At 34.3% G+C, this 21,186-nt stretch overlaps 4 protein-coding genes across 4 annotated transcripts; 2 read left to right on the forward strand and 2 right to left on the reverse strand.

Annotated features, from left to right (window-relative positions):
• Positions 1-5,560: 5,560 nt before the first annotated feature.
• TRIADDRAFT_20009 (uncharacterized protein) lies at positions 5,561-8,322 on the forward strand (the record flags this gene model as incomplete). Its single annotated transcript, XM_002108307.1, has 10 exons — positions 5,561-5,777; positions 5,894-6,210; positions 6,294-6,418; positions 6,494-6,572; positions 6,816-6,941; positions 7,081-7,300; positions 7,396-7,539; positions 7,612-7,727; positions 7,867-8,059; positions 8,159-8,322. The coding sequence occupies 10 exons, from the start codon at positions 5,561-5,563 to the stop codon at positions 8,320-8,322; spliced, it is 1,701 nt and encodes a 566-aa protein (XP_002108343.1).
• Positions 8,323-9,226: 904 nt separating this feature from the next.
• TRIADDRAFT_35406 (expressed hypothetical protein) lies at positions 9,227-10,303 on the reverse strand. Its single transcript, XM_002109029.1, has 4 exons — positions 10,266-10,303; positions 10,041-10,096; positions 9,882-9,936; positions 9,227-9,716 (listed from the first exon to the last, which is right to left on the reverse strand). Exons 2-4 carry the CDS (start codon positions 10,086-10,088, stop codon positions 9,322-9,324), a joined length of 498 nt encoding a protein of 165 aa, XP_002109065.1. The 5' UTR covers positions 10,089-10,096; positions 10,266-10,303; the 3' UTR covers positions 9,227-9,321.
• Positions 10,304-11,410: 1,107 nt separating this feature from the next.
• On the forward strand, positions 11,411-13,884 carry TRIADDRAFT_52719 (uncharacterized protein; the record flags this gene model as incomplete). The annotated part of the gene is made up of 7 exons (XM_002108308.1): positions 11,411-11,542; positions 11,696-11,764; positions 12,275-12,535; positions 12,725-12,789; positions 12,931-12,985; positions 13,576-13,683; positions 13,765-13,884. The coding sequence occupies 7 exons, from the start codon at positions 11,411-11,413 to the stop codon at positions 13,882-13,884; spliced, it is 810 nt and encodes a 269-aa protein (XP_002108344.1).
• Positions 13,885-14,500: 616 nt separating this feature from the next.
• Positions 14,501-20,028, reverse strand: TRIADDRAFT_52720 (uncharacterized protein; the record flags this gene model as incomplete). The annotated part of the gene is made up of 18 exons (XM_002109030.1): positions 14,501-14,630; positions 14,702-14,793; positions 14,975-15,079; positions 15,164-15,261; positions 15,347-15,636; positions 15,724-15,782; positions 15,923-16,024; positions 16,092-16,164; positions 16,273-16,330; positions 16,413-16,527; positions 16,813-16,896; positions 17,083-17,196; positions 17,275-17,475; positions 17,567-17,645; positions 17,798-17,993; positions 18,149-18,320; positions 18,463-18,605; positions 19,926-20,028. 18 exons carry the CDS (start codon positions 20,026-20,028, stop codon positions 14,501-14,503), a joined length of 2,214 nt encoding a protein of 737 aa, XP_002109066.1.
• Positions 20,029-21,186: the final 1,158 nt, after the last annotated feature.

Below are 21,186 nucleotides of genomic sequence, written 5' to 3' on the forward strand. Positions count from 1 at the left end.
ATTATTAATTGATAATTATAGGTGAAGCTAGGAAAAGTCGCTATGTTACAGTCAATATAATTTCAATACCAGTCTATAATTTAGAATATGTTGTAAACATTTCATAAAAACAACTAATGTATTGTCATTACTATTGTCATTATTAAGATTTGTTGTTAACAAGACGTTATTGCGCATTTAGGTAGAATGATGCAGTCTGTTAAATTAAATCAAAATCTACAATTTTAAATAGGAATGGTACAGCTGGAAGAGAAAACAGTAAAACAAAATAAAAATACCGTCCAAAGCATGAACAAGATTAATATGTATAACCCATTCTACATTATAAATACCCGGGTATAAAAAAAATATTCGTCCATGAATTAAACATGGACGGTATTATACTATTGTACTATGCTATACCGTCGGTATAAGATTTGATCCAAGATCAAGTGTATCGACTTGCTACTTCATTTACTACGCAATTCTTGTAGTTTTTTTTAATCCTATTTGGTCTCCTGTAGACGGTTAATGATGAAAGCTGCAGCGATCAATGAATTGAAAATTTACAATTTCTTGACACATTTTTAGAGTCATTTTCATTTTCTCTCTCTCTCTCTCTCTACGGTATTCTCTGATACTACCAGAAAGGTAAAATCATGAAAGCGTAATCATTTATCAGTATGTTGCTACCACTACATTGGACACGATCCGTCATTAAATATCGTAAATCAACATCAAGAATGAATCGAGATTCTAGTCTATTGCCTGTATGACTATTCGTATACAGTCCATTTGCCAGTTTCTCATTAAGTTACAGTATCAGTTTAAAAAACAAATAGCAAGGATAGATTAAAGCATCAAAATAGAATGAGAAAAATTTCCAATTAAAATGATATTTTATTACAATGACAGGTAAAACAAGTCGAGGAGGAGCAGGTAAGAATTATTGAACGATTAATGGCATCGCCTCTTTGATTTAGATTAGTAATAATACTCAATCCGATACAACAGCTATAAATACAGTGTGATGTTTGTGTTGATACAATACTCGACGTATACAAGTATCGTCTAGAAGGTCCGTTTATCTTGGACTGTTGTACTAGTAGAGCGGCAAGATTGGACGTCTTGCCTCTTCTACAGAACGATGTTCTATGCGCGTAGACATTCTAAATTAGTAGAATTTTTTAGCTTATTGACTAACTTTAGCCATTGCTAATTTTACAATTTCTGTGTCCATTACTTTGTGCTATAGAGCACTCTTAACTTGGATAGGATCGCCTAGCGCTGATTGTATTTATGGGAATTATTTATTTATAATTGATGAATCAGTTTCTGTAACACTCCGTGTCGGCAATTCAATCGCTGGAAGAGTAGCAGGTCTAGTCAATCTTTAGGCAAGATTCAACGATAGCATGTCAGTTATAATCCATTTCTAGCCTACAGATTCAACTGCTTGACTGAGTATTTGATTACTTTTGATGCTATACTGTACAATTGATCGGGGGTCTGTGTGGTTCAATGAATAAAAGTTGCTCAATGCGCGAATAGCTAGAATGATCAAGGCAAGACTGCAACACGGTAAATCAATCTATTGATACCATGATGGATTGGGCAGATTGGATCGTTTCAGTCACAATCATGCCTACATGTGATTCCGTTTCTTTCCTGATGACATATATTACACACAACCGATATGGAAATGGCGATGGTGATGCAGATACTGTACTGCAATAATAGGTTGTCCCCATCTATACTTGATGTTGATCCATGCATGCAATATTAATACAATCACAAGTTAACTCATTCTCAGCTGGTTGATTGCTAATCTGTATACACTGCGTTCCCTAAACACAATCTACCATGGTAGAATTGTGTCGTGTAAGACATACCTGCTGTAATATCGTATTTGACGACTCCATTATCTTCTTGACTTTGACAATTGGTGCTCATATCGATCTTGAATCGATTGCAAAGAGAGAGAGAAAAAATGGCTTGGATGAGTTCGATGACTAAACTTGTTTATCTCGTCGTTTTACTCAACTTTTATGGGTAAACAGAATCACAGTGTACAGTACTGTGCACTGTACAGAGGTCAGATTCAATACTGTAGTGGACTTGGCTAGAGCGTGTCAAGCCTCTACTATCCTTATATGGATTAGTATGGATTTCAGGCATCCTAGACGATCCATAGGCAGTTTGGCCACGCAAAAGGAATATACTGTACTTTCCGAGGACAGGAAGATTCAGTGTTGGACAGACAGATAGATAGGATCGGTCGACAGATTTAGTACGGTACTCTACTGTCTAGTACAGTACAGTACAGCACCATCAACTACTGTACCATAGGTCTTGATGGAAACAAGCAACTACTGCATTTTGAAAAGGACTTGTCAAATCTCAATCATCAATCTACCCCTAAAATCGGCCCATTTCAAAATGGTAATCAAGCGAGAGGGACATTAACAAATGGTAATCAAGAGAGAGGGACATTATTTGCTCTGTCAACTACTGTACCATAGGTCTTGATGGAAACAAGCAACTACTGCATTGAAAAGGACTTGTCAAATCTCAATCATCAATCTTACCCCCTAAAATCGACCCATTTCAAAATGGTAATCAAGCGAGAGGGACATTAACAAATGGTAATCAACAGAGAGGGACATTATTTACACTGTAAGATCGTTTCCAGTCGCTCTCTCTTGATTACCATTTTGAAATTGGACGATTTTGTGGGTGTGATTGATCATTGAGAAGTCCCTGCTATTGAATGTGTACAGTACTGTATAGTGTAGAACCGTATATACTGTAAATATCAGGTTGGAGAGGAAGATCTCCATTTTCTCAATGTTACTACCAAATGAATACCAAATGACCTCAGAAATAAAGTCGGTTGAAAATTTGGATTCACACTTTATAGGATAGCCTATTACATGTCCATCGTAGCAGTACGATCTCATTTACTTTCGATTTAAAATCCTTCCCCCCCCCCCAAAAAAAAGTAAATTACGCTATAATAGATATACAGTATACGTATAGTGCACGGTTGTGCATAAATACTGTACATATACAGTATATATTATATATCATAACTATAGAATGGCATATTAGTAAATTACTGAAATTTCCAATGGTATATTAGTAATTATGAAATTATACTGTGGCAAATCAGTAATTTAGTCTATATTATATTATTATATATACAGTACACATCGCTACAGCCTGTTAGAAGGGTTTAAAAGGTGCCTATCCATGGCCCAGACTACCTTTTAGCCTTAAAATACCCATGAGAATGCTTCTCATAATCCTGAAATCCCCTCTGCAGCAGGGGTCAACAGAGGGTAATTGAATGCACATGTTGTAAAATACCGCTGCATACTCCAGTTTTACCTCAATCATGCAACATAAAATTATTGGACGAATATTGATTGTGCTGTAGTCTGCGACCCGCTGTCAAAGCAAGTTGTTTGACAATTTCTAGTTGATGTCACTCCATTACTGACTTTGTACTATAGTAATAAGCAAGGCAGTCTGTGCTACACGAATAAACGAATTAATTAATGAATGAATTTATTACACAAACACACACGATAGTCGCTAACTCTACTCAAAAGCAATCAAGTTAAATGAATTAATGAATGAATGAATTTATTATACAAACACACACGATAGTCGCTAACTCTACTCAAAAGTAATCAAGTTATTAGCCTAGCACAGAGATATTACAGCTTAAACTGCTTGATTATACATTACATGAGCGTATTCATCCGATCATACACAACATATTGATTGGTTATAATCCATCGCGCTATATTCCAATCAAGTGCGAGAACATGAACGAAGGAGGAAGTAAAAGAGAGTTGAACGAGTAATATTGATGTCATAGCTACAGTGTACAGTACAAAGGAAGTCTATAGTACACTCCAGTACTGTAGCATAGTGGAAGAACGGTACTGGTGGCTTCCCCTGTGCACAGCGTTTACACTAGATAGACCTGTCAATAAAAAGACCTTTTTGAATAAAGTAGTCTACAGTACAGTATAGTTCGTACAGTGTATAGTACTGTAAACCATACTGGCCTGCAGACTGCAGTTGAGCTGAGCAACTTGATTGCAATCATGGAGAGCAGTGTGGAAGACGCTGCAGAATGATCAATTTAAATAGTCCACTGTCCGTTAATTTGCAATTCAATCCATGAAATAAATTGTATTCAATTCAAGCTAATCTTAGTTAGAACTTGAATCTTCAACTATTTTATCCTTATACAATACTTGGCATAAGATGATGATACGCTCCAACATTCTCAACTTGGTGACTCCGAAAATTGCACAGGTACACCGCCGACTGCATGAAGAGTCTGTTAGAATAGTTGTATATCACAAGTAGACGAGATATTCTTGTGCAGTGAGATTGATAGCTAGAGCAATACTAAACTGTAAATGCATCATTACCATGTAACAAACGATGAATTGATTAGATCATACTGTACGCGTATAGAGTACAATTTTATGGTGATATACCTTTCAGCAGCAATGTACAGTAGAATTTCTTTCTGTCTCTTAATATTGCGATTGACGTCATTATCTTAATCTAGTTTGGCCTTTGGCGACCGCCACTGTTGCTGCGGCTTTTTTCTTCTAGTCAAGTCAATTATTTCGCCAAAAAGAAATCCAAGGAAGCTAAAAAGGTATATCTTAACTTATTCTGGAGTATTTGAGATGTTTTACCAGTAGACTGCCTGTACCATATTATAATGCGGTATCAATGAATGAATCGTTTCTCTTAAGTCAAGAGTGTGTATTGCATATCCATTTAGTTATCGTCAACACAAATCCTACTACGCTCTAACATGAGCCTTCTCCAGTTTGCAAATGAAATCAAGGTAGAGCCAGGTAAGATTTCTTATTCTCTTTAAAATTATCAGAACCGTCAAACTGCTAACTGCAGTATTGAGTTCGCCGTAATGCTTATGCTTATTATTAAGTCTACAACTTTCTTGATCGATATAATTGCATGTGTATCTTATATTTGCCTCTAAGTTTATGCTCAAACTGAAATGATTCATGAATTGAAACTAACTATATGATACAAATATCCGTGCAAAATCCTTTAAAATTATCTACAATATACCTACATCATTCCTTTCAGAAATTTTATGCCGAAAACTGCAAGAGTTAGATGATACCAATCAATACAAGATGGATACAAGTAAGCATTAGTCGTGCCTTCGTACAAGATCTCACTACAGTTTAAATATGTTACTCACTGTTCCAATTGCAAACTTATCAATTTCATTAATCGAATTCCATGGGTATATACTGTAGTAAAGTCGTATGAGGTGCAGTGTAGAATGATAAAACGAAAATCAATTGACTTTTAGTATTATCCTTTACATGATGAGATGCTCGCCTAAGTCATTGAAAATTGGGTTGATTTTGTTAATATCCCTATTCTAGTCTTAAGTAGAGATCTGCAAGATTTACTATTATTAGAATATAATATAGCAGCTGACGAAATATCTCACGGTACATCCCCTAGCAGGTAATGTTAATATGATTTCACCATCGATATGTTGTTATGGATGCAATTTGGTACATTGTTTAATGGACGTCTAATAGTAATCTTTTATTATCGTAGTGTATTAGAGGATAAGGCAGCATTGGTAACTCGACCACCAGTTGTAACCATCATGGGTCATATTGATCATGGAAAAACAACACTTTTAGATCAGTTACGCCACACGTCAGTTGCAGCTGGTGAGGCTGGTGGAATTACTCAACATATTGGAGCATTTTTAGGTCAGTATTAGAATTTCTATCTTACCCTTAGTTGCTACTGCTACTACTTTGTATTGCATTATTATTGGAAACAGTATTTAATTAACAGATGCGTAATGATAATCTTTGCACCTCAGTTAACGTCGCAGAAGGAAAACAAATTACCTTCCTGGACACGCCTGGTCATGCCGCTTTCACTTCTATGAGAGCTCGCGGAGCTAACGTTACTGATGTTGTAGTTTTAGTAATTGCAGCTGATGATGGAATTAAACCACAAACAACTGAATCTATAAAATATGCGAAATTAGCTGGAGTACCGATTATTGTGGCAATAAATAAAATTGACAAAAAAGGTACAAATATTAGTAAAGTTAAATTAGAGTGTTTACGAAACGGATTGCAATTAGAAGAATATGGAGGAGAAATTCAAGCTATTGAAGTTTCTGCCCTGAAGGTATCTTGTTAACTATTGACGCGAACTCTTCTTCCTGTATCCGTTATAACTGAAATTTATTAACGGTGTATTGATTATGGTAGGGGACAAATTTGGATAACTTAATCGAAGCTATATTAATACACGGCGAAATAGCTAACTTGAGAGCTGATCCTACATCTACCGTAAAAGGAGTCGTTATCGAATCGAAAGTTGATAAAGGCTTGGGGTTTGTCTTTGTTAGCGATATATACATGTTTTCTGATAAATATGAAAATATTCGCTCATGTCTCTCTTCTGGTAGGAACGTTTCAACTGTTTTAGTGGAACGTGGAACTCTGAGGAAAGGGCAGTTTTTAGTCAGCGGCTCTACTTTTGCAAAAGTAAGCTTAAATGTTTGTCTATTGAATATACGTATCCCAGCGGTATGATAAGTTTATGACTATATTACTTTATACCAAGTATTCATTGCTAATAGGACGAACTGTAAGATTATTTATTTTAGTAAGCCTAACATTTCTATCACCTATCCGATTTCCTATCTATAAATAAAAATTTGAGATGTTATAGTTAATGATTTCAGATTATCAAATACTATAGAAAATTTTCTTCTATCCTTTCAACAGGTCAGATTACTTTTAAATCACGCCGGCAAACAAATTAAAGAAGCGTTACCTTCTCATCCAATCCAGGTTGCCGGATGGCGGAATTTACCTGAAGTAGGAGATGATGTAATACAAACCAACTCAGAGGTAAAGCAACAATCTAATTCATATTAGCTATTAATATTATGTTAAAATACAAATTAGTTACAGGAAAATATATATATGTAATAGCTAAATTTCTGACATTAGCCGCAAACTTATAGCATTACAATGCTTGATTCTCCAGCCTTATCATGTCTTGCCATTGTTTTTTAAGGCTGAGTCTCGCGAGTTGATAGATATTAGGAATTTAATATTAAAAAGGCGTCGAGAAGAAGCTAATTCGGTAGTAGCGCTTAAAAGGAAGCAATCAGAAGGTGTCTTGAAAAACAAAAATAAGGGAGATTCGATCTTGGATACGGCCGAGGAGCAAAATGAACTGCCTAAGCTTGCTATTGTTTTAAAAGGTATACAGCATTACTAAAGTTTACATTTCATCGTATTACTGTAGTTGCCACGTAGAATTTCATGATGGTATTTCTCATGATTTTGTAATAATAAGGAGATGTCACTGGATCCGTAGAAGCTGTTATAGAAGCTATACAAACTTTTAAATCGAACGCTATCGAGATCAAGATACTCGAATCAGGCGTTGGACCTATAGTTGAAAGTGACATCGAATTGGCTGATTCTTTTCAAGGCATGTGTCATTAATTTTTCATGGAGTGTCCATAAGTATTGCACTTTCGATTAACTTTATTCTCTAAACTTGACTTAGGCATTATCCTAGGATTTAACGTTAAACCAACGAAAGAATCTAGACAATTAGCCAAAAAGCTGGACACATATATATACTCTAGTAATATAATTTATAATCTGCTGGAAATTGTTAAGGTAGTGCTTTAGAAGTGTATTGTGAAGTAACTCTGTAATCATTTAAGATCACTACCGGAAAAAAATAAGCATTAGTATTAATCATATAATCAAATATATTAATCAACTAAATTTTATTATTCCTATTTCAAACTTATAGAAGGAAGTTTTGGCTAGATTGCCGCTAATCTCAAAGGAAGAATTTGTAGGAGAGGCTAATGTATTACAAATATTTGATATTGGTGTAAGTAACCGTAAGACGGTACAAGTAGCTGGATGTCGTATCTTAGAGGGTGCCTTGCAGAGAAACGCAGTATTTCGAGTTTCTAGGAATTCTGAAGTTGTATATGAGGGTTTGTATTTTACTATATCGTATAGTCTTTATATTCAATTTTACCTTTTTAAAGCATTTGTTGAACTACTGTATATAACATTCTTCTTATTTATGATAGGTCCAGCTAATTCACTGAAACATCTGAAAAACGATGTGGATATAGTTAAAAAGGGTCAAGAGTGTGGGATTAGTTTCGGAAATGCATGTACAGTTGAAGAAAATGACAAAATAACTTGTTTTACTATCAAAAAGACCGAGCAAACTGTTGATTGGGATTTTTAAGGATATTGGTAGATTTTTAAATTCCTCGGGTATTTCATAACAAGTTATGCTATTGCCTCAATGAACATTATTTAGGTCTGAATTAATTTTCTTGATTTTGAATTTGGTTATGAGATACCTGATAATACTCTCATGGATTAACCTGGTCAATGTCATTTTTAGCAAATTTATTATGTGATGATGTATGTTATTTATACACCGTACTACTAAAATTATGCAATAAAGAGCGATATTATTATAGAAATTAAAAGTAATATTGTGCATTACACAGCCGTGCGTGCTTTCCTCATGCGGATCTACCCTAAAATTCCTCAATAATGGAACTTTATTGTTGATTCAACTTACCTAATTTTAAGAAATATGCGTGTTTTAAATATGAAACTTTACAGGTTTATCCTATGTTAAACGATAAATTTTCGTTGTAAACTGAAGTCAAATGTAACATAGGCTCTATTTTTAACCTTGGTTCCGATCTCTAGAGAGCGAACAATTTCAGTAATTCACATACAGAAACTCAAAAAAGTTATCGTAGGTAAAACCGAAAGACCCCAATGTACACTGAATAGTTAAGTAATCTAACCAGAATTACGAAGGATTATCGGAAGCCAGACATAAGAACACTAAGAGTTTCAGTATACAAGTCTACACCACCAAGGGCAGGCCTAAGATACCCTTCGATTTGCAATATTACTTAGGTCAATGTACTATTTGTGCAGCAAATTGTGCTTTAACGTAAAAGAACATGCCGAATTCTCTTCTTTTCCATTAGTAGCACGAATAATAAAGCAGGATACAAGTGATTGGAAGCAATTCCATACGTCATTTCTAGTAGTAGGATATAACTGATAGCTTTGCAGCAAGTTTACAGTGGTTAATCGACGATCGATGCTGATTAAAATTGACAGTTTTTATTTTGTTACACCACTATCATCTCATAATGATTTACAGTACAAATGCGGAAATGAAACAATGCATAAGTATTTAACGTTATAAAATGCATTACTTCTTCTTTCCACCTTTGGCGGACTTGGCTTTTTCTTGTTGCTGCTCCTGTGTAAATACGAATGTTGCACCACATTTTCCACAATATTGACGATCAAAATGATTTGCCATAAAAACACCAGCTTCATAAGGGCATTCACGACGTAAACGGGTAATTTTGCCATTTTCATCCACTCTGTAGTACTTTAATACAGCCAATTTTACCTTCTTTTTCTTATGCTTGTTTTTCTTGGGTGTCGTGTAATTCTTCTTCTTACGTTTTTTAGCACCACCAAGCAAATTCAATGTCAAATCTAGTGTAGATTCTTCTTCAATACCACATCCTGCGATCAGTTGATAATCTTCTAGCGTTCTACCAGCGTATGTCAATCGTTGCTGATCACATAAGACGCCTACAAGTATGAACAATGTCCTTAATATTCTATCCTACGATCGACATAAAGTACCCGTAAGCCGTACATGATCTAAATCTAGTGCCTGATATTGAGTTCAAAGATAGTCAGTACTGTACTTGTTACTGTACGTATTTAGTGTCTACTTCATCGATCAATATTAACCTTCTCTGCCTTCAATTAAGTTCTTAACATCTTGGATAGTTTGGTCACCAGTCACCTAAGGATAACGTAAAACGTTGTCGATTCAGTTTATTTTTTTATTGGTTAGTGAAAGCTTTTCGTCTGATCGAAATCATAAGCGTCTGATAATCATGCAGTTACCTGGAGAGTGATCGTTCGACCGTCTATTACTCTAGTGAAAATCTGCATTCTTCTACCTAAATTGGCCAAAATTAATAATGGTTTTAACTCTACTTTACAAATTATTAACGGCAATCGAACTTACTTAACGGATTAACTCAAGGATAAGTCAAAAAGTAACCGATAATAAGAAACGATTCTAATACAGTTATAAAATAAGAATATTATTTTGCAAATCCAAATTACCTTTCCTCCTCACTTTACAACACTACACAGTCAGCCACGCGACATGAAGAGAGAGAAATCCCACAAAGCCATGCGATATTTTATAAGGCAATTATGCGCCGGCGCAGTATGTCTATGAGCGGACCATGCGCCATAAGAGTAGTACGATACCATATTAACTGGAAGTCTGTATGTACTGTACTTCACTGGTGTACTGTACACTATATAGTGTACGGTGATCTACAAAACGAATGCGATGCTTGAAAACGGCTGTACGCCGGCGCAGTAGGACTATGAGCGGGGCTGGCCACGAGCCATACAGTACTGTACACTGTACACTACTGTACACTTTGTACAGTATAATACTGTACAGTACTGTACAGTACTGTACATACAGTATAGTCAATTATGGACTACTTAAAGAAAACCTTCCAAGTATCTGTCCATCAATATGGTTTTTACTTTTTACCATAGAGATATAAGAAGAAAGTTTTTATTTCTTTATGATTTAACACTAATTTTTACTGCGGTTTTTGCCAGTTGAAAAGTACGCTTATACAGTACAGTACTGTACATTGTACACTGTGGTTTACAGTACAGTACTGTACTGTACGGTACTGTAGTTCCTGGTTAACTACATGACGGGAATTGCCTACAGCAGTATAAGCTTTCGTATCGGAACATAATATCCCTGATCTAGCAATCTGAAGTTAAAACCTCGGACATACAGATGCGCGGACATATTGTATATCAGCTACGTAAGCACTACAGGTACGCAAACAAGCAACAGGTAAATTACTCATCCTGCACTTGGTTGTCTTGGAGACAGCGACTATTAACTACGATATGGATGAGTTACGACTGTAACTTTTTAAGTAAATAAATTATCATTTCTCTCATTTTGAGATGCTTCGTAATCGTATATCACGTAGCACAATGTACTTGTTGTAAAATAAAAGTAGATGCGTAAGCTGATCAAATAGAAATTTATTCGTTTCCGAACCGGGCATCTAAATTAAAGTACTGTAATACGAGTCATTATCATGCGATAATATGATAACTCAACAGCCGAGATTACAATTAGTAGTTTAATCATTGCCAATTTCGCCATCACAATATACAATACATTAGAATTATCCTCCCGTTTAAATCCTACCAAATTAAGTATGACAGAAATTATTGAAGAGAAAAAACATTTTCAAACTTTTCCCCGACGTAAAGGACGGAAATCTGACGTTCATAGCGAAAAGCACAAGTCTATATCTGCTGCTAAATTAAAAGCATTATCCAAACCCAAGGTAAGGAAGTATTTTTTAATTAATTAATTATTTACTTAATATCGCGAAAAATCGTAGTACATTATACGATTATTAGTCATCAAGTTCACCAAAATGGTTAATATGCCCTGATGTGATAGATACTCTTGCAACTTTTTTGGTTATTTATTTTAGCATCGACCACCAGTATTAGGACGAAAGAATGTAATATCTGAAAGAGAATGGTGGAGAAAGGAAATTAAAGTAAGTAAATAAGCTAGTAGGTAATGGCTACTAAATACTGTAAATACCCCAAAATTGTTCTTGGTACTTAGTATCACAGTATTATGCTATATGATAGTGTTGCTATATACTGAGAACTTGCTTTAGTGCAGTAAGTACTATTTCAACGCTCTTTTGAATATACGAATCGTTCAATCAAGATAATTTATCCAGTATAAAGTCATCGCATACCATTCCACTATTATAAATAGACTGTGCAATGATGTGAATCTGTTAGTAAGTAAAAGATTACATTACTATGCAATACGATCATAATAATATTATTGGTTATAGCTTTTATAGCATTCGGACCATAGCACTTATTTGATAAATTTTTTGGCTTAAATTTCTGGTTCTAGGAGATTTATAAATTTAACCAAATAAAAATATTCTACTCTATTGTAAATCATTACGATCAAATATAATTATTGTCTTTTAAACCATTAATTTTAAGCAAACTAATCTGCTAATTGATGAATAATTTGCATTAAGGACACTCCCGAACCTGGGGCATATGATATTCCAACTTTTGTCGATGATCTACATCGTAAGCAGCAGTGCTATAGCTTTAAAACAGAGTCTCGTGAAAAGAGATTACCACTAATCCTAGAATATAGCAAAAGCGGTCAACAATTATTACCTGGAGCTTATGATAAAGAAGATTTTCTAGATGTATTACAAAGATCGCGTAGAACATATTCTTTTAAAAGTGTTGATAGAGAAAAGAACGCTAACATTGGCGTTTATGACAAGGTTCGAGCACATTTACTTAATTATTGCGCAAATAACGTCATAATTCTCATATTATTTGCTAAATAAATACGTAAGTCAGTAATCTGAAATATACTTACTGACAAACTTTTCAAACTGAAGCATATTATTGTCAGCATATTCAAGTACATTCACTTTATTTAGCAACCTTTTATTTACTGATCGCTATAGGAAGTAGATACTAATCCAGCACAATATGAAATTGCAGATTTTGCAATTCACAAAGAACCATCTAGGTAATTTGAAGTAGTTTAATTTGTGCATAGTAAGGGTGTGATACCTTACTTCGTTTTCGCTAGTTAAGAAATCTATTTCATTATCGTAATTTACTGTCGTTATTCCTTTTGGTAATATTATACATTTATTCTTAAAACCAGACATGCAGCATTCAAGTCTGTCATCAAGAGATTCCCTCCCGTTCCTTTTAGACCGGTAACAATTTATTATAATTAACGATATTTTAAGATAACTGAATTTAGCTAATATTTCAACTACAACAATAATCTACTTTAAACGTTATGCACTCACTACAAGGTGTATACCATATTATATAGCTAGAGTGAAAGTTACGATCTATTACCAACATGTATTTAATTCTCCTTCACGCGGTCACACATACAGTAGGCTAGGAGTATAACTTGTTCTTTTCATCAAGTTGGCCTTCAGTTAATAAATACGACAAACCGTAACAGTTATAGAAAATTATGACATACGTGTAAATAAAATACAAGCCGTAGCTCCGAGGGTGTAAAGATTTATACTTCTTCATTTAATATTGCGCACATCTGTATACGAGTACAGTATACAATTATACATCTACACACACCCTTATTTGCTACAATCTATTATGCAATTAGTTTGAATCTGTCCTATCAGTAATGAGATTGTAAAACATAGCTACTGTAATTAGCTGAAATCATTACAAAGATTCTGCATCAATACAGATAACTAAGGGCGTCAGCAATTCTAAAATAAAACGCTTTATTGTGTTCACTTATGCAACATGTACATGTAATATTCAGGCATATGGACCTGGGCCTGGCGAATATCAAATCCCAGAAAAAAAGAGCAATACATCATGTGTTTCAAGCTTTAGATCAACTATTCCGCGATTATCATCATCAAGCACCGTAAGTATCTAAATTAATATTATTTTAAGTAATACTAAATGTCGATCTCATCAGTTATAATTAACTAACGATTGGTTACAGAAAGTACCCGGACCAGGAAGTTATCTACAAACTTATCAAGATCCAAATATAAATGAAATAGAGCGATCTAAAGGAGTATGTGGTTCATTTTTTCATACGATTGCACCTAGCAAGAAGTAAAATTGCTATATAGTAGTAAAGTTGTAATGAGGACAAAGGAAACGTCAATCAGATACATTTTAAGTAACAACAAAAAACTATTGCAAAATAGGTATATTTAGGACTAAAAATTAATTTTATTACCAAATGTTCTCACTTTTTGTACAGTGTAAAGTTTGAAAATCTGTTGTAGTGAGCAAATCGCTAGAACAGTTTTAACATAGAGGGCTATAAAATAGTTACTACCAGCCTGTTGTCTTATTATGATATTTAACGTATGAAGGTTTGTTTGGTGTGAGATAAGACAAAATTTATATTTTGACAAAGGAAACATACTTAAAAATATATTCTTTAACGTGCAAATATATGTAATTTTAGTAAATATCTACATACAATACGTCTATGGTATTTATATATACATCGGCTACTAGCATACATTGCAAGAGTATATAACAAACAGAAAAAACTGATTAATTCTTAAATCCAGTAACATTATATCGTAAATACTAATTGAGGCATTATCAACATTGTCTATTCTAAAAACTTATCCAATGTAAATTCATGTTTTGAAAACTGTCGTTTGTATTTCTTTCATTAATTCATCTCATGGATATTGACTGACGACGAATGTATCAATCTAAATAAATTGCGCTATAGAATAAAATGAAGAAACCGGGCTAGTAGATTCGAAATCAGAAGCAAGTAGAAAAACTTCTGCCGCGGTATCGTTACAATTGCGTTCTTGTAGGATGGCTCCGAGTGCATTCCTAATCGTAATTTAAATGAGTAACTTAGCAAAAGGATACTACAAAAAAATTCCAATTATCGCAATATTTACCAAGCACAATGCGCTGCTGGTTCAACTTTAATTGCTTCTAGGAAAAATTTTTCAGCCATATCAAGATTACCGAGTTCATGATGAGTAAACCCCTTCGTTTTAAAAAATATTTGATTAATATGCTTATAAAAAACGATACCGATAACAAGTTTTCAATAAACTACAGCAGTTTATTCTTGGTGTTACACACCCAATCTAACTAGTATTCGTACAATGCCATTGTATTACTGACTGTAATTTATTCACAGACGAATTTAACTCAATCAAACCTACCAGATGTAGGAGAGTGTTAAAGTGATCGTGATTTCCAGCTAGTACATTATCATAGTATTGCTTTGCTTCTCTCAAGTTACCCTTACTTTCAAGCAATCTTCCATACTGAAACATACAAAGTTTAAAAGTGAACGATATAAATGATATAAACATATATCATCATTCATATCATAAGCTTGTATTCCTTACATAATGCATTACATCAACCGATTTTGAGCTGATCATGCTCGCTTCTTTTATGCTCATTTCCGCATCACTTAATCTTCCAAGCTGGATATAAATATCCGCTTACAATATCAACAAAAGTAGGAAAAGAGTCTTAACATGGATGATTTAATTGTTTATGGTATTAACGTTAGTTACAGTACTTACCAATTGATAGCCAAATTTTGGTTAATAAGCGAGGAGTAAGCTCAAAATCCAAGTACGACGATAAACCTTTGCTGCCAGTGGTACTAATTCCAGATAGGGATGAAGCGTCATCACTGTATGCAAGCTGGTTATAGCTAGCTGTGCTGACAATATCTGATCTTGCTTTATTTTCGTGCAGTCTGGCTTTTTTCGATAGTAAATGGTATTTTACTAGGATAGTTTTATAAGTATCTAAGGCCTGATTACCACTGATATAAACCTCTTCTAGCTTTGCCTTTAAAAACATCAGGCTGATATAGCAATAGTAGACGAGACGATTATTTATACATCGATATATAATTTTAAATAATTAGTGTTTCATTAATTTCATAGCATACCTAAAATTGTCAGGATATTCAGTAGCAGCTATATCACATATGTCTAATGCTTGTCTGCCCTATAATGCAATTTTTAAGTAAATGACATTACACTACTACAGATAATGAAGTATTATATTTAAAATCTTCCAAGTATTACGTTAAATTATTTATGGAATATAAACAGTAATAGGCAATAGATTGAGATTATTAGTTCTACCTTTTTCTGTGCTGATAGAAGTAAAGCTGCCAGATGCAAACATCGTAGATCAGTCCTATTAAGCTGCAAGGCTATTCTATTATAGTGGACCGCGTTTACGATCTATTATATGAGTATAGCGAATAAGAATCTCAAGAATGTATATTTAGAGAAGCAAGATAATTCTTACATCACGGATGAACGCATAATTTAAGGCTAAGTGAAAACTAGTCCTGTAATCTCCAGGTGCTAGTTCGTATGCCCTAAACACAAAGATATCGTCATTAGCACAAATGCTTAATCAATAATTAACTGGGTATTCGTTTCAGAATATGAAGTTGTATATGGTATAAATTATTGCAGTAACTGACTTTTCAAGTGAATTTAAAGCTCTCTCCTGTAATTTCTTTCGATGATTAATTAATAGTACTAAAAAATTAAAGAATGATAGTTTTGTTAGATGCAATACAACTAAAAATACCAAAAAGAGTGCATTTCAATAACAGTTAACCTGAAGAAGCTTGTCTACTGTAAGTGATGCCGAGAATAAGATGAGCATTTGCAAGAAGATGGCGAGACTCCTTTTGGTCAATAACTTTGGATGCATAAAATTCCGCATCATCTACCTAATAGTACAGTTGTAATAGAAAGACAAAGTTATCTTAGATCTCCGATATCAGAACAAGAAAAATCAAGTAAAACCGTATATACGTATAACTAACGTTGTGTAAATGATTAAGAGAAATCTTTGCAATTGTAAGATTCACAATTGAATTCATTGGAGAAAGTATCAGGCACTTTTTCAGTGCTAGCATTGCCCGATCGTACTGTAAAATAAGATATCGTCAGTACAAGACGAATGCCCTCTTACGGAAAGGGTTACTTCGGTTAGTATTCATGATGTACGGTACCTTTCGATTAGCTATTAATGACAGAGAAAACTGAAACCATACATGAAAAATGTCCATCGAGTACTTTAACGCCCTTTCATAAACCTACAATACAGTACATGGTATTTAATTAGTGTTAATATCTTATCTAAGGAGTATATCTATTAACGATAACTACGATGATAGATATCAAAGGACGTAATAATAAACTCGGTTTACAATAACGCTATTTAATTTATCTTAATAAGATACTTATTTTAGCTAATACCTATATTAAATATAGTAACAAACCTCCGCAACGATAGGAATTAATGACCGACGCATGAGGACTACAGCAAGTAAATCGTAAATATTCCTAAGACGGTTTAAATTGCTAAAACCTATGTTTTCAATGTCCTTGATGGTCTATGAAAGATAAGGTAGGGAATCTCTATTACTTGAAGGTCATGAGTGTAAGATACAAATAGCAATAGCTTGGCTTACCAGCATTTCCGTAATCAGTGACAGTAATAATACTTCTTCAGTAATATCGTCAGGAAAATATAAATTTTTTCCATTAAGAGACGGTTTTACCCAAGAATACTTTTGGTTTGCGAAATCCATAATGCTTTTAAGAGTAACTGGAAGATATTTATGGTCACTCATTCGGAATAAGAGGATTTCTGCTAAGTGATAGCTTAACAACTATAGTAACGAGGTAACAGTCTTTTAATTGAGCTTATCAGCACTGTTAATTTTAAAATTGACACATTAAAATAGTATCGAATATACTTACTGCTCGTAAGCGGAGAAATAAATTTGAATCGAAAGCCACTAATAGAAATCTTGATCGTCTGATGACATCACTAGTTGAACTAATACGAATAGTTTAAGCCATCTAAATTTTAATCCTCTTTAATCAAGAGCCAATAAACATTATGCTCTATTTTCTAACTTTACAACTAATGTTAGATCTATCTTGGTTATGTAAACTACAATAGATGGACGATTAAAGTACAGTCTATACCATTTATCTAGCAGTAGCGACGGCATGGTACCGATACATTCTTCAAGAAATTCTCCAACTACAAATTTTGAGGTTGAATCCCTTCTTTCTTTGTTGAAATTATTTGATACATCCAGTTTCATCATTAAACTACTTGCACTTTCATAACACTTGATAATATCGGCAGAAGTTGAGCGTAACTTGTCCAGACATTTGCCTGTAATTCAATATGTACAGAATTATACGAAAATGCTCGGATAAAAGTCACAGACTTTGCTATTTTATAGTGTAAACAGTAAAGCTTAGCGTTTATCAACTATACAGTAGATGCTTGATAATAAAACGAGTAGACGTTGCTATTTAGTGATTTACCTTTGTAACAGTATGCTTCGCAAACAGTTCGTATAAACCATTTGTTCGAATTATCAGAAATATCAATTGATTCTAGTTGTAATTTGGAGTATAATCTAGTGGCATCTTTGAATAGATTTAGATAATAGCAAGTCTTTGCTAACAGGAGCAAACTTTCCTGTTGATATTGTTGCTACAATGATTAAGAGAGAACGATCAACAGTTATATATATATAGTATCAAAATGAAGAAAGAATGCTAATTTGGATAAACTGTATAGTTATAATCGCACTATGTTTGTATAATTAGCAGAAATATCAATACAGTTAGCCTACCTTTATCTTGGTATCGTTTCCAATGCTCATCAATTGCCTTTTAAGCCTGGATAAAGCTTCGTTTCGTTTATCGCTTGGAATAGAGTTAGCAGTAATTAAAATTTCTAATTCGCCTTCAATTGTAATTAATTTCTTAAAGATACCTATAGCAGAAAATGAAACCGAACATGAGTCTAAAGTCCTAATTTCAAATAAGTATCATTGAAGTAAATCATTGCCAGTATATGCATATTTCATCTAGGAAAAATTATCCATGCTAATAATTGTGATGACAACAAAGGGAAGTTTTTATTTTAAAAAAAATGCTTTAAAGTCTGCTATGTTACAGAGCAATGACGTTATTCGCGTAGTACGTGTGAAAGTTTTCGGTTATCTCTTGCACGTACTGTATACAAATGTTGTACAGGTAATTGGTGACTGCTCCTACAATGGCTAATTATAATGATACTCGTTTGCATATCGTGATAGCACAGCGAATTCAGCTGCTACACTTGCAAAGGATGATGAATTACGTTGAAGCATTTAGTGATCAAAATTTGGTCAAAGATATTGAAGAATTTGTACATTCTGTTTTTATTTAATTTTACGCGCAGCCCAAAAGGGAGAGTGCGTGAAAACTATGGATTATTTGTTAATTGTCATCATACCATCATAGTCTGTCGGTCAAAAGATTACAGAGATAGTCATTTCTCTTTGATCATTAACAGCAATTTTACACGATTTAAACAGTGTTGGTTTGATGATAATATCGAGAATATTTATGGATCGTTGAGAATTTATTTACCTAGTCGAGATTTTGTGTTCGCTTTAACAGTATAGATTCATTTTTACAAGTAATTAGGGAGTACTTTGGAAATTATTACTCTGACAACGTGTTTAAACAACAAATTTGCTAAAAAAAAGTAATAGAGTAAGTTGAAGCATATACCACCAATCCTTAAACATTGAATATCTCATGGCTTGTTTTGTCTCACTGCGGTACCGATGCACTCAGTTGTAGAATGAATAGACAGAACGACAAATATTAGGGCAAGAAGGGAAATTATATGATTGTCTTGTATTGCAATGTTATCTTAAAAATTATATGTATGATATGGATATTTTGTGCTTACCATCTTATTAATTAATTACGGTAGAAACCATATCGATTTTGAACAATGTTGATTAATTATATCGGTTAAACGATTAAACGATAAGGCAGCTGCTCTACTGTACGACAATACTGGTGGCATCACTCATTCATTGCTAATAATGCGGTATCGAAAATGCTAACTGCTTATGGTATGATAACATACCCGTATGTGCATAATTTCAGCTAATTTCAGCTAGTGTATTTTCTTGGTTAACAATGTCATCAAATTAAGTCTGAATATAGCATAATTAGAACATCGAAATAAGAGGATTTGTATTTCTCATGACTGGTTAAAAAACTCTTTTTTTTATTTGTAGTTGCAACAACTTACTTTCTTCTCTGATGCTATCAGCGATCGATGCCAATTGATGCCAATCTCTTTCATTACGCGCTTTTTCAACGCTACTTTCAATGTCTAATTTCTTCCTACTCATTCTGATTCTTTACCATTTAAAGGCTAACTACTATACGATGAGATACTTTTTGGCTGATTTAGTTAGTCAGCCAGTCAATATTGTTAGAGTTATAATATTAAAATCATTCGAAAACAGAGTCTTAAGAATAGTCTCAAAGAAGGAATCCAGTAGCGAATACAAGTCGTATATTTTGCAAAGAATGGCCAATGAATTGAATTCTACAACATGGTGTAATTCAATGCGGGCGTATCCATCACTCCCTCAGTTTATTCTATCGAAAAAATACGCGCAATCCTTCAGTGTGTGCCACCCAAATTCGATTGGATTGGACAAGGTATAATTTCTAGCCTGGAGCATCTTATCCAATGTAGTCCATTGGATAAGATACAGAAATGGAAAAAATTCGGATTATCCTAAAGCTTGATGAACCCCAGTGAAAATTTCTTTTGACACGAAGAGAGTAAAACTACATGTAGTGTAGACTCGTACAGTACGTTGGTACGGACAGCGAAATAAATGATAAGGTAGTCCAGTATAGAGATTTATATTGACCGTGTCCGTTGAATAGGAACTTTCTTCTTCAGTCTTGGGTGAACGAGGAGGGTACGGTACAGTACCCATTGGAATCGATACGCAAGATAAGGGGCTGACGCCTGACCACAAACACTTCACTACAGTCTATTATTATCATGCAGGTCAGAGAGAAATGTCATTGACGTCCGATAGGTGACACACAACGATACGCTGACTTGGATGAGTGACCAGTCCACTTCAACTCGAAAATGTGACTCTCTATTGGACAGTACGTACAGTCTATACAGGGCGAGTATCAAGACCTTCCCATAGGCCTGACCACGAACACTTCACTACAGTCTATTATTATCATGCAGGTCAGAGAGAAATGTCATTGATGTCCGATAGGTGACACACAACGATACGCTGACTATTGGACACTGGACAGTACGTACAGTCCATACAGGGCGAGTATCAAGACCTTCCCACAGGCCTGACCACGAACACTTCACTGCAGTCTACTATTATCATGCAGGTCAGAGAGAAATGTCATTGACGTCCGATAGGTACTCGGTAAGGTGACACACAACGATACGCTGACTTGGATGAGTGACCAGTCCACTTCAACTCGAAAATGTGACTCTCTATTGGACAGTACGTACA

Source organism: Trichoplax adhaerens, genomic scaffold (genome assembly GCF_000150275.1).
Source record: "Trichoplax adhaerens TRIADscaffold_1 genomic scaffold, whole genome shotgun sequence".
Classification (NCBI taxonomy): Eukaryota; Metazoa; Placozoa; class Uniplacotomia; order Trichoplacea; family Trichoplacidae; genus Trichoplax; species Trichoplax adhaerens.

Excerpts from the sequence above, each read along its gene's own strand:
- TRIADDRAFT_35406 (XM_002109029.1), bottom strand. The coding sequence starts at position 10,088 with ATGCAGATTTTCACTAGAGTAATAGACGGTCGAACGATCACTCTCCAG. Across the intron at positions 9,937-10,040 it reads GTCGAACGATCACTCTCCAG|GTGACTGGTGACCAAACTAT; the intron begins GTAACTGCATGA and ends CGTTATCCTTAG. Across the intron at positions 9,717-9,881 it reads CTTAATTGAAGGCAGAGAAG|GCGTCTTATGTGATCAGCAA; the intron begins GTTAATATTGAT and ends TCATACTTGTAG.